The sequence below is a fragment of the Crinia signifera genome, chromosome 1 (genome assembly GCF_055691185.1).
Source record: "Crinia signifera chromosome 1, ASM5569118v1, whole genome shotgun sequence".
Lineage (NCBI taxonomy): Eukaryota > Metazoa > Chordata > Amphibia > Anura > Myobatrachidae > Crinia > Crinia signifera.
The window spans coordinates 319749506-319761861 of record NC_139217.1 but is presented as its reverse complement, the minus strand read 5'-3'; the positions used below and the strand labels follow the sequence as shown (position 1 = coordinate 319761861).

General features: G+C 35.2%; 1 protein-coding gene across 2 annotated transcripts in view; it reads left to right on the top strand.

The window, feature by feature from the left end:
* The window catches only part of CNTNAP4 (contactin associated protein family member 4), a 292850-nt gene that overhangs the window by 164568 nt on the left and 115926 nt on the right, over positions 1-12356 (top strand). Inside the window, exons 4-6 of one of the 2 annotated variants that reach the window (XM_083187307.1) lie at positions 3790-3937; positions 9196-9399; positions 11496-11680. In XM_083187307.1, coding sequence (XP_083043433.1) covers positions 3790-3937; positions 9196-9399; positions 11496-11680 — 537 coding nt within the window. Of the gene's footprint in view, positions 1-3789; positions 3938-9195; positions 9400-11495; positions 11681-12356 lie in introns of those variants that run through there. The other variant, XM_083187316.1, reaches the window with a different exon arrangement.

Sequence of the window (12356 nt, the reverse complement as noted above, 5' to 3'; positions counted from 1 at the left end):
GCAATTGATAGGTGTTTGAGTAATAATCTACTGCAATTCAGAATGACAATTCTCACATTGTTTCATAAATATTGTAAGGTCCCTTCAGTAAATCCAAAAAGGTCCAAATTATTTCGGTCCCAAAAAATCTAATTCCCATGGGGCAATTTTTTCTCCATGATGGCCCTGTATTATTTGGCCTAGACAAGTAAATCAAGGTATCATTCACATTAGAATTTGTAATTAAGTGCAAATAATCATGTGATGTATCTTAAAGAAAAAGCGTATAAGGAAAAAAGTCGAGAACTCAATATATAGCCTTGGGTCACCCTACATCAAAATATATAAATTACCTTTTAAGTACAGCATTGACACATCAACATAAAATAAATATAGGTTCATTTAGAATATTAATAAGACATTATTTTTATAGTATGACACCAAAATTTATCATTTGAATTTATTCCACCACTAAGTTTCTTCACATGCTTTGTTTAATATAGCAATGTTACTAATTTATAAATTATATAAATACATTTTGTGTAAATAAATGTGAATATAATGTTAAATCTTGTAGCAAAAGTAAGAAGATACAGTACTTAACAAATGCATTGATCATTTAAAATGTAAATATTAATAATTTACTAATGATTAATAAATACAATACCATGTATATATCAACAATATAGGTAAACTCTTTATAATAATCAATAAATTATATTAACATCTATCATGTATACAGATACTAATTAAACTTATCTTAATCAGTTTTGCATTTTCTCATATTAGTATACTATACTTAAGGGTGATTCTGGTTGACTCAATAAGCAGCGGAAAATCACTGCTTAGCGAGCCATCACACGCGAGCCACCAGGTCCGAACATTCCCGCCGCTTTGCAAATGGATGTTGAGCATAATCATGCAAAATCATTTGATGGTCTTGACTGACCTATATCTGTGCCATTCGGCCAGCATTTCCATGAGAAGGGTAGAAGGGCCCTGCTCGCAAGCTTACAATCTATAGGCATAATAGGAGGGATACATAATAATATGATTCCATATCATGGCAGTCCCAACAGATTGTAAAACAGTCCTGATGGGATGCAATTAGATATGACTGCTAATGGAGGTTATGTGGGAGTTCTGGAATATGATAAGCTTGTCTGAAGAGGTGAGTTTTCAGGGAATGCTGGAATGTTTGGAGGCTAGAGAGTCTTAATACGCGTGGAAGGGCATTCCTTAAGGTGGGTGCTGCACAAAAAGTCCTACATTTCTGAATGGGATCTAGTAATGAGTCTGTGTGAGAGACGCAGATCTTGTGCAGAACGGAGATGTCTGGTGGGGATATATTTTGAGATAAGCAAAGATATATATGTTGGTTTATGGCCTTGAATGTGAGTAGAAGTACAGGTCGAGTATCCCGTATCCGAGTATCCGTTATCCGAATTATTCCGAAATACGGACATTCCAGAAAGTGAAAAAAAAATTTTTTTTTTGCTACAAACTCACTGGGGACATTTGTAACAGCATCACTGGGGACATGATATGTAACTGGCACTATATATGTGCAAGACAATGATTGCTTGGCATTCAAATTCAGTGCTGAGATAGTACACACATTTTGTTTCACGTTTTGAAACCTTGTTTTTTGAACAATTAAAATATATTTGTGTGTATTTTATGTGGTAATAAAATATATTTGTGTGTATATTATGTGTTTATACAGCATACATGCAAGATACTTCAAAATACATCATTGAAATATTAAAATATTCCGAAATACGGAATAATCCGTTATCCAAAATTCTCCTGGTCCCGAGCATTTTGGATACGGGATACTCAACCTGTATTTTATATTGAATAGGTAGCCAGCGGAGGGACTGACAGAGCAGTTGTTGAACATCTAGCTAGGAAGATCAGCCTTGCAGCTGCATTCAAAATGGATAGTAATGGTGAGAGTCTTTTCTTAGGATGACTGGTAGGTCCTCCTAAGAAAACATGCCAACATACCAGTTGACTTTTTATAAAATAGAACACTGCAAAGAAATCCATCTGAGAAGCCTAGGTAGTGGTGTAAATCAGTTCCCAAACACCCTGAAAAAATACAATAGTTATAGATTCTGTTTGTGAAAATGTGGAAGAGCTCACATATGAAGTTTAGTGTAGGTTTCTCATTTGCATAGTTATATGCATCAGATAGATAGATACTAGATTGGCTGTCTGAGTTTTCTCCTTTAAAAAAAAAAAAAAAAATACCCTGTTGATGGATGGGTAACTAGTCTTTATCTGATTATTGACTGAGCTTTGATTAAAATTAATAATTACTTACATTTGGTGTGCTGGCCCACCTACTCTGTTCCCTGATGGGATAGTAGCAGCAAGTACTTTTGTTTCTATGATGATTGACTGGAACCTGCTTTACATACTAATTCAATGAGTGCGGTTTCCACACATGGGATATTTATTCTGCAATTCATACTCCTAAGTGCATCAAGCAATTATTAATTAGCATCTAAAGTGTCCCAGGCAGGGGCATATAAAGACCTTAGTAAACACATCTGCATGAGCAATGGTTGTTGCCCTCTCAAATAGTTACTTATACTGCCATTGCAGCTGTGTTCTGCTGTATTTTTGATAACTTGTTGAGCAGTGTTTCAAGTCCGTACTGGTTGTTCTGAAGGTGAGCTGCAAACATTATGAAAGGTTGTGGTGAAGCTAAAAAGCCACTCTGATGTTGTATTTACTATGTAAATGGGATGCAGTAAGTATATCGGCGGTCAGAATCCCGACCCCCGTAATCACTTTGTCCCTCTATGGGTGTCCACGACATCCATAGAGGGACAATAAATTGTGGCGAGCGCAGCAAGCCCGCAAGGGGGGGCGATCCCTATACCCCCTTGTCGGGATTTCGGTGGTCGGGATTCCGGCGTCAGGATTTTGACCGCAGGGATTCCGATCGCCGAGATTTCATACCGATCCCATGTAAATATATGATGCATCTACTGCATGTGTTTTGTTTGCTGTCTGGAGACAGTATTGGACAATGATTGGTCTAGAACTAGAAGCATTCAGATTTTATAGCTCTGCACCACCAGAACTGTAACTAGGGCTAAGCAACATTGTCCAAAATTGAGGTGTCTGCACTAGTTTATGAGGAACAGCATTGACAGTTTGGAGTCCTGAACAGCTGTCCTATTCTATAAATCATTTAAAATCCACCCCAGCTAACCGAAAAGCTCAATTTTCTCTCTTAAGATTGGGTCAGTCATTAATTATGTACAATATTAATTGCCTACTTAAAGATTATTATATTTACAGAATGGTCTTCAGAGGTATCAATCTGTAGTACTGGCAGTGGAAGGGTAATGACAGGATAGACGTTGAAGTTATGCTTTTGTAGCACAAAGCTTTGAACATGTAATGGTCCCTCTATAAGACTTTGTATATTCTCCATTTTACAAATTATGATAATTATATTTTAAAGGAATTGGCTTAAAAATTAGAAGTTGTTCAGGGTAGTAGACGGGATGTCTAAATAATTATGAATTGAAAAAGAATTTAAATGAACAGCAGCTTCCCTCTATGGCGCAAAAAGCTCCCTCCATATAAATTGTTAAACTAGCAAACTGAATTGTACATGAGGGAATTATACATCTTCTCATTCATAATTGCGTGTGTTGGTAACTGACATTGAAAGTTAAAGGGTTTAGAAGATTTATTGTGATTTTTTTAATGACCTTTGCGAACTGAGAGAAATATGCATGGACAAACAAACAATCTGTTAATAACATATCCATCTTTCTATATTAGGCATTTATAGGAAATACAAATGCTGACAGTGTTGTTCACTACAAGCTTCAGAACCACATAAGAGCAAGATACCTGCGCTTTAACCCATTGGATTGGAACGTGAAAGGCAGGATTGGAATGAGAGTAGAAGTGTATGGATGTACATACAGTAAGTACTATCATTTCTGTTTTTGCCATTATGTAGGTATTACACAAAAAATCAAACTTTGCATGAGACATTTTAAAGCTTTTGTCAATTGTTTTTTCATTTGTAATACATATCAATTATGATATTTGCAAAGATTTTGTCAATGTTGTTTATTTTCAGTGGGTTTATGGAACAAAACTGCACTTCCACAAAATAAATCAGGAAGAATAATTTGCTAAATTATAGTGGTACAGGTTGAGTATCCCGTATCCAAAATTTTGGATAACGGATTATTCCGTATTTCGGAATATTTTAATATTTCAAGGATATATTTTGAAGTATCTTGCATTTCTGCTGTATAAACACATCAAGCACATAAAATACACACAAATATATTTTATTTGTTCAAAAAACAAGGTTTCAAAACATGAAACAAAATGTGTGTACTATCTCAGATATTGAATTTGAATGCCAAGCAATCATTTTCTTGTACATATATAGTGCCAGTTACATATCATGTCCTCAGTAGTGCTGTTACAGATGTCCCCAGTGAGTTTTTAGGAATTTTTTTTTTTACTTTCTGGAATGTATGGTTTTCGGAATAATTTGGATAACGGATATTCGGATACGGGATACTCAACCTGTATACAATTATCAGCAAATAGTAATCAGGCAATAAAATCTGAAGAATTTTAGCCCTGAAAACCCAGTGCTTATCAGGGATTTTGATTTGCCAGGCAGGTGAAAGAAATTCCCAGATAATCCACAGTGATAAAAAATATGTGTGGTAGATGGCCACACCCCCCTCTGGAGACCAATCACAACCCTAAACATAGGCCCATACCATTGCATTCCCACGGTGGTCACTTCATGCATCAATCTAACACTGATTAGAAAACACAAACATTTCCATTTAAGTGAGGTGTTACAATGACTAATTTACATGAGTATGATGGTACTTTACTTGATATAGTAATAGTTTTTCATACAGATGGAGCCTCTGTCATCTGAGCGGCTCTTGGCGCGATAATCGCTGCCCCACACCATGGTATGTGACACACGTGCACCGGAGACACGCATGTGCCCCATTTCCGGCTATGGATGCACAAGCATGTGAGACGCTTAAGTGTACACAATTGCTGGTGCACCAGCCACCAGATCCCGGCAGCTACTGAATCATCAGCAACAATTAGCGTGGCTCCATGTGTATATTAAACACAAACACATATTGTAATAAATATTTTCCTATTTTCTAGAGAGAATTATGTACAATTTTTTGCAGAGTAATAATATTACCATGTTTGTGATTTCTAATTTATTGATCCTTAGCCAAAAGGTTTTCTTTACAGGTTTTCTAGGCTGGTGCAGATACTCCATGATTAATTGCAGTATTGACCAAAATGTAAAGCAACGTTTCATCTGTAATGGCCTTAGGGATTATGCAGAATTGAACTGAAGGCCCATTTCCAGAGTGTATCTGGGATATCTTGGACTTGATATGCACCAGAATCAAGCACATTCAACTAAGGTTAATGAGTCTGGGTGGGCTGTAATGAGCCCTTTTTGTTGGGTGAGCTGTAATGAGGTCTTTTAATATAGGATAAGTTCACACAAGGGTTATTACAGTGGGAAATCCCTGGGAAATCACAATATATCATTCTTCTGAATTAATCTCCTATTGTTTTTCTTAATAATTAGTTTAATGTGATTTTGTTTTTGTATCAAACAGTGCCAGGTTTCTACAGGTTAAGTATTGTTTATCCAAATATCCCTTATCCATAGTTTCCAGAATTTAATTTTTTTTTGCTAAAAGCACTACTGGGGACATCTGGAACTGGCACTACTGAGCACATGATATGTAACTGGCACTAAATATGTGCGAGAAAATTATCGCTTTTGCCAAATTTTGTTTCATGTTTTGAAACCTTGTTTCATGCACAAATGAAATATAATTACAGGTTGAGTATCCCGTATCCAAAATGCTCGGGACCAGGAGAATTTTGGATAACGGATTATTCCGTATTTCGGAATATTTTAATATTTCAATTATGTATTTTGAAGTATCTTGCATGTATGCTGTATAAACACATAAAATACACACAAATATATTTTATTACCACATAAAATACACACAAATATATTTTATTTGTTCAAAAAACAAGGTTTCAAAACATGAAACAAAATTTGTGTACTATCTCAGATATTGATTTTGAATGCCAAGCAATCATTTTCTTGCACATATATAGTGCCAGTTACATATCATGTCCCCAGTGATGCTGTTACAAATGTCCCCAGTGAGTTTTTAGCAAAAATAATATTTTTTTTTCACTTTCTGGAATGTATGGTTTTCGGAATAATTCGGATAACGGATACTCGGATACCGGATACTCAACCTGTATGTGTATTTCATGTGTTTGATGTGTTTATACTACATAAATGCAAGATACCTCAAGATACATCATAGAAATATAAAAATATTCTGAAATACGGAATAATCCGCTATCCAAAATTCTTGTGGTCCAGAGCATTTTGGATAAGGGATACTCCACCTTTATTTTGTTTACATACCTTGCTTTTTCATGATGTGATATGAAATGTATATTATTTTAAATAGACTAAGAAAATTTGAATATATCCTTTTTAAAGTGCAAAAAAAAACGGTCAATATTCTTAAAATAAAATAAATGTCAACATTTTATTTTGAAAAGACTATAAAAGATAATGTCTGGATAAGATATGTTATTAACAGATCAATTTTAAGATTTTATAAGGTGAGTGGTTCTTGGTTTAATCCCAGCTTGACATTCCATCATGCAGTTGATGTTTTAGATAAGGGAATTACCTTACTTACCAATGCCATTCTGTTTATCTAACATAATCTTTATATTTTGCTACAATTTCCTATTACATATTCTTTTAACAATTGAGAAAAGATTTACATAGAATTTGTAGCTTTAATGTGTAGCTTCTAAAATAAACCTACAGTATATACACAGTATACTGTATAAATAGGGGAAATACTTCTAGGTTGTTTTTATTTTTATCTCTCTTTCTGGTTTATCATTTGCTTTGTTGTACAAGCAGTCATATAGAAACCCACTTAAACACAAATCAAGATACATCTCTTTGAGTGCATTCCAATACTTGAACATATAAACATGACAGTTGCCCTATGATTACTGTCAAAAGCTATAAAATAAACATAATGAAAGATGCCCTATGATTACTGTAAAGTACTATAAAATAAACATAATGACAGGTGCTCCATGATTTAGTGTTTCAAAAAGTAATATATAAATATATTCTCAAATAAGCTTGCTTTTATTATATACTCGATAAATGCATATTTTAATGCATTTATCGAGTATATAATAATAGCAAGCTTATTTGAGAATGCATTTTTTGATCCTAATGCTGGTTACATACTGGGCGACTCCCATGGCCGCTGATATAATTAACTATATCGGTAGTGCTGCAGGAGAACAATATTGACCTTACACACTGACCGATATCATTCACAATATTGGTCAGTGATATATTACCCAGTGTGTACGTCGTTTTACTCATCAGTTTATCGCCTAATGTTGGTGGTGATCAATCCGGAAATCATAGTAATGTTCTGTAAATAATTTGTAGAATTTTCCTTTATGGGAACTTATTCTGGTAGTAGCATGTGCAATATGTCTGAGCACGAAAGAGTTTGCAATCAGCAAAACTTATCTTTCAAATATAAATAAGCTTTAATTGCTTTCATTTTCATCAATCAAGCATTTGAAAATACTAAACAGTTAGCCCCTACTTACTTCCTTGCTTTTTTTTTGAGTTGATTGTGGAAGACCTATTTAACAAATATATATGAGTTGATAAAGTAATTTTGAAATTATGCATTGCAAAAACATGCAAAAATATTTTTTTAAACAATTCATTTTAATCCATAATTTATTAAATAATTCCAGAATCGACCAAAACCTATGCATCATGGAAATAGTATATTCAATTCACCTCTAAAACATAAGCGTTGTTGGAGCATATTCTCAGAAATTATATGACTATACTGTCGTAAGTAAAAATATACAGCACTGCATAAACAGGAATGCTGCGTCTTCAGAAGTTACAAATGTTTGTAAATAATGTCAAGAAAATAAAAACAATTTAGAATTAAACCTATTTAGAAAAAAGATGATCAAATGAACCCTTTTTCAAACATAAAGGAAAATTATATACAAAATTGATAAGTTATTTATTGCTCAAACATTTATTTTGCATTGAATTTTTTCACACTTTTATTGGCATTATAAAAAAATTGGAATACAAAGAAGTCAAAGAAAGAGGAGGGGATCAGGAAGGGTACACATGTTTTGAAATAAATTCTGTTCATTTATAAGCAGCCATGTTCTCAGGTTTTGTGTTTTCCGATGATGAGTTCATTCATGCTTTGCTGCCAAACACTACCGAATATGAAGGATGCACGGATCTGATCCATGCATGCTTCTGTGTGTGTAAAATGTGAAAGTTAGAGTTAAAATAAAATAAAAAGAAAGTTGGGGTGCCACTTGTAAGCATAACCAGCCCCAGGTTTCTTGATCCAGTGCTGGTTCCTAAAATACAGAGGAAAAGAGATACTGTATAGGCCAGAATGTAATGAGAGCCAGTTTATTACAGTTTATTACGGCGGACCCCACACCATTTGTTTTATTGTATTAAGTCTTTCTTTCACATTTTACAATTACAGTTATATTTGAGAAGTGCATTTTCAGCGTAAGTCATATCTTAGCTTGTTGATAAGAATTATAGTAAATTCCAGTGTTGTCATAAGTGCCTTTGGAAAGTCCTGCTGAGTTTTGCTGATGGTCATTCATTCCTACATGTGTGTTCTGCTGTGATCTTCATTCATAATTGAGCAAACTCTGATGATTTTTGTGTTTGGGAAATTTCAGAAATGGGGATTGCCTCATTCGTAAAAATGTGTTCCTAGTAAATCTACCCCTAAGTCATTAATGGTTTTCTCAATTAGAAGTAACTTTTGTTTTATGCATGTATTTTACTGAGGGGTTGATGCATCAAGCTGAAAAAAAGAGTGGATAAGTGGACCAGTGGAGAAGTTGTCTATAACAACCAATAATCATCTGTATTTTATTTTATAGAATATATTTGATAAATGCTTCTGCGCTTCTTCACTTGTCCACCATTTTCACTGCTTGAAACATTGATCCTTTAATCAGACCTGTATGTTTATCTCATTAACACTAACATTTATTTTGCTATATTTCTTTTTATAGGATCAGACATCATTTATCTTGATGGTAAAAGCTCCATATTATACCGTTTTCATCAAAAGTCTATGAGTACAACAAAAGATGTGATTTCTGTTAAGTTTAAGACTATGCAAAGTGATGGTGTTTTGCTTTATGGAGAAGGACAGAATGGAGATCATATCGCACTGGAACTAATAAAAGGAAGGCTTTGCTTAATTATTCATCTAGGTAAAGTTTTCATTCAACAGTTGTACCTTTTCATATTAAAATCCTGAGTCCAGCATAGGTCCCTGAACGCAGATATAAATCCATGTTACACTTCTCTGCTGGTGCTTGGAGATGACATCATCTCTAAGCTCCATTGAGCTAGCTCTCCATACATTTCTACCCATTCATTCTGCCCAGAATTGGGTCATTCTGGGGGTCTAACTCAATTTGCTGCCTGGGCTGGATTCCTGGTTCACTTGAACATAAGGTTTTGTGGGAACCCTTTCACACTAAGACACATCCTTGGTTGACCAGGCAATAGTGCAAAGAATCTGCACAGAAAATGTTATTCTGAAAACACACTCAATAAACTAACCAAAGTAAAATAAAATCCACTGTAAATTTAATGCAGTTAAAAGTACATTTTGGAAAACAGTACAGTATACTCAATTCAATGTGAAGCACCACAAGGTGGACCAACTGAACACAGCTCCATAGTTAATGCACAATATAGGGAGTTGCCTTCAGCTGGACCTACCCTGATGTCCTTCACTTTGTATTTATGTCCTATAAATAGACCATCGCACCAAAAGAAAATATATGTTGTTTATCACAGGGAAATATAGGAAGCATCCATCTAGTAAGTTGGTTTGATGGATGCCACTTTTAGTTCATTGTCTGTTCAGTCTGAATGCTCATTGGCTAATGATACATCAATTTATCTTTATCTATTGTGTAAATGCAGAGTTGAAGTAGGATGTATTGTACAACCTTACATGGTTATCCACTGATGAAGTCTCTTAGTAAAATGAAAGTATCTTAGTAGCTTAAAAATTCTGTATGGTTTACCACAGAAGTACACACTGTCATGAGATTGTATCCAGTTGATCAGGTTAGATATGAGTTTGGCAAGATTAGCCTGAAGTGGGAACCTTTGAGCACCTAATACAATATTATTTAAGCATAACTTGGTAGTAATGTATGAGAAATTGAGTTTTATAGGTTGTCTTCGACCTTTTTTTTCCTTGGGTGTATTATTTTTTGGTGTGATGGCCTATTTATTGGCCCCCAGGTACTAATTCCTATATTTGGACACTTAATTTGAAGGACTTTCTGCTGCCATTAGGCTGACTTCCTGCATGGCCACTGAACTCAGACTTCATTGTATCCCGAATCTGTAATCTCAGAAAAGACTCCACATGATCCCATAAACCTCCCCTTTCAAATAAAGTAGCAGATGTATTAATCAGCCTTATATCCCCCCAGTTATATGGTTAACTGGGGGGATAACATTTTAATGTATTATCAGTGCACCTAATGTGTGCTAGGAAGAGCTTGCAGATTAATGCTCAGCCTGGCTGTCCCTTTTAATCCCCCCAGCCATTTACAGCTCGGGCGATGTATGTCTAGCCTCCTAGGCATACATTGCCCATTACCCACCATAGCCACTTTGCCAGCCCAGGGCTCGCGTTGTCCTATTCCCACAGCAGGGACAATGCTAGCCCTGCTGCTGGTTTCGGGCTGTGATTGAGATCTCGCAACAATAGCAAGATCTCATGCATGCCCAGTGAGCCGGCCAGTTTGGAGAGAAGGGTTTTTTAAAATGTGCATGCGCAGTGCTGCTGGGGCCTCCGATAAGGAGAGCCGTGGACACAGGACATAATAGCTCTCCTTGTCAGCAAGGGGGAGGTTAATACATTAGGCTGTAACGGGTGCCTGCTTCTCCCTGTTATGCAGGAGAAGCAGGACCCATTATTTTACAATTGTTATGGGCACATTAATACATCTGCCCCAAAGTTTGTTATTGGTTCAAAAACTTAGTGTTATCCTCCCAAAAATCATTTTGTGTTCTCTCAGTGGGCCAGATGCTCCAAGCTTCAAAAAGTGATAAAGTGGCGAGTCATAAACAACCAGCCAATCAGCACCTAACTGCCATGTTACAGTTAGCAGCTCTTTGTATTTTTACATCATTTAGCATAGGATAAGGTCAATTTTGTGGGATATATACATATACATACAGTATATGTGTGTGTGTGTGTGTGTGTGTGTGTGTTATAATTATAAAATGCTATGCTAATGTTTTATTGTTGCTGTGTTTGTCTCTGTTTCTCTTTAAGGAAATCTACAATTCCTTACCGCTAAACCTCATGTTAATGTCTCTTTGGGAAGTTTGTTAGATGACCAGCAATGGCATTCAACTGTTATAGAACGTTTTGGCAGACAAGTAAATTTCACTGTTGACAGACATGTGCATAATTTCTTTATGAAGGGAGACATCTCTTATCTGGACATTGATTATGAGGTGTGTATTTTGTGTATATTAAATATGAATGAGAGACTCAGTCATGCTAAATTGTATAATGTAATATAGATAAGCTTCATAAAATGATTTGAACTATATAAATTCCACATCAACACATAAACCATGTTGAAAACAATCTGTAAATGTCATTCAGTGGGGTTATATGTACAGTACACTCCTGGCATTTACAAGTGAATGCACAGAAAGCAATAGATGGCTCAACTAAGTTTCATAACAATGGAAAGAAAAAAGGGGGCTCTCAAGTAATCAAATAGTGTCACATATTCTACGAAAGATAATAGAATTTCACTGTTGCCATAAACTAAATGTACTGTATACTGTACTATACTATATCAGCTATGTTTATACACACTGTTAATATTTTTATGTTAGCCTATTAATTACAGATAGTATCTTACCAAAGCTCAACTGCACATTAACCATATTTATTAAGATGACAGATGATAAAATATTATTTTTAGAATATATTGCAGGTGTGCAGTTTTCTATAGTTGTCTGTAACCAACCTATGAATGGTTTCTGCCTAGCATTGCTCCCACCCCAAAAAGTTTCAGTAATAGGCCCAAACACAATGTTAGAACCGCAGCTCAGACTCATTGTACTGCATTATGCATTATGCACAAATTATCTGTTAGGGCCAAGTGAGTTTGCACAC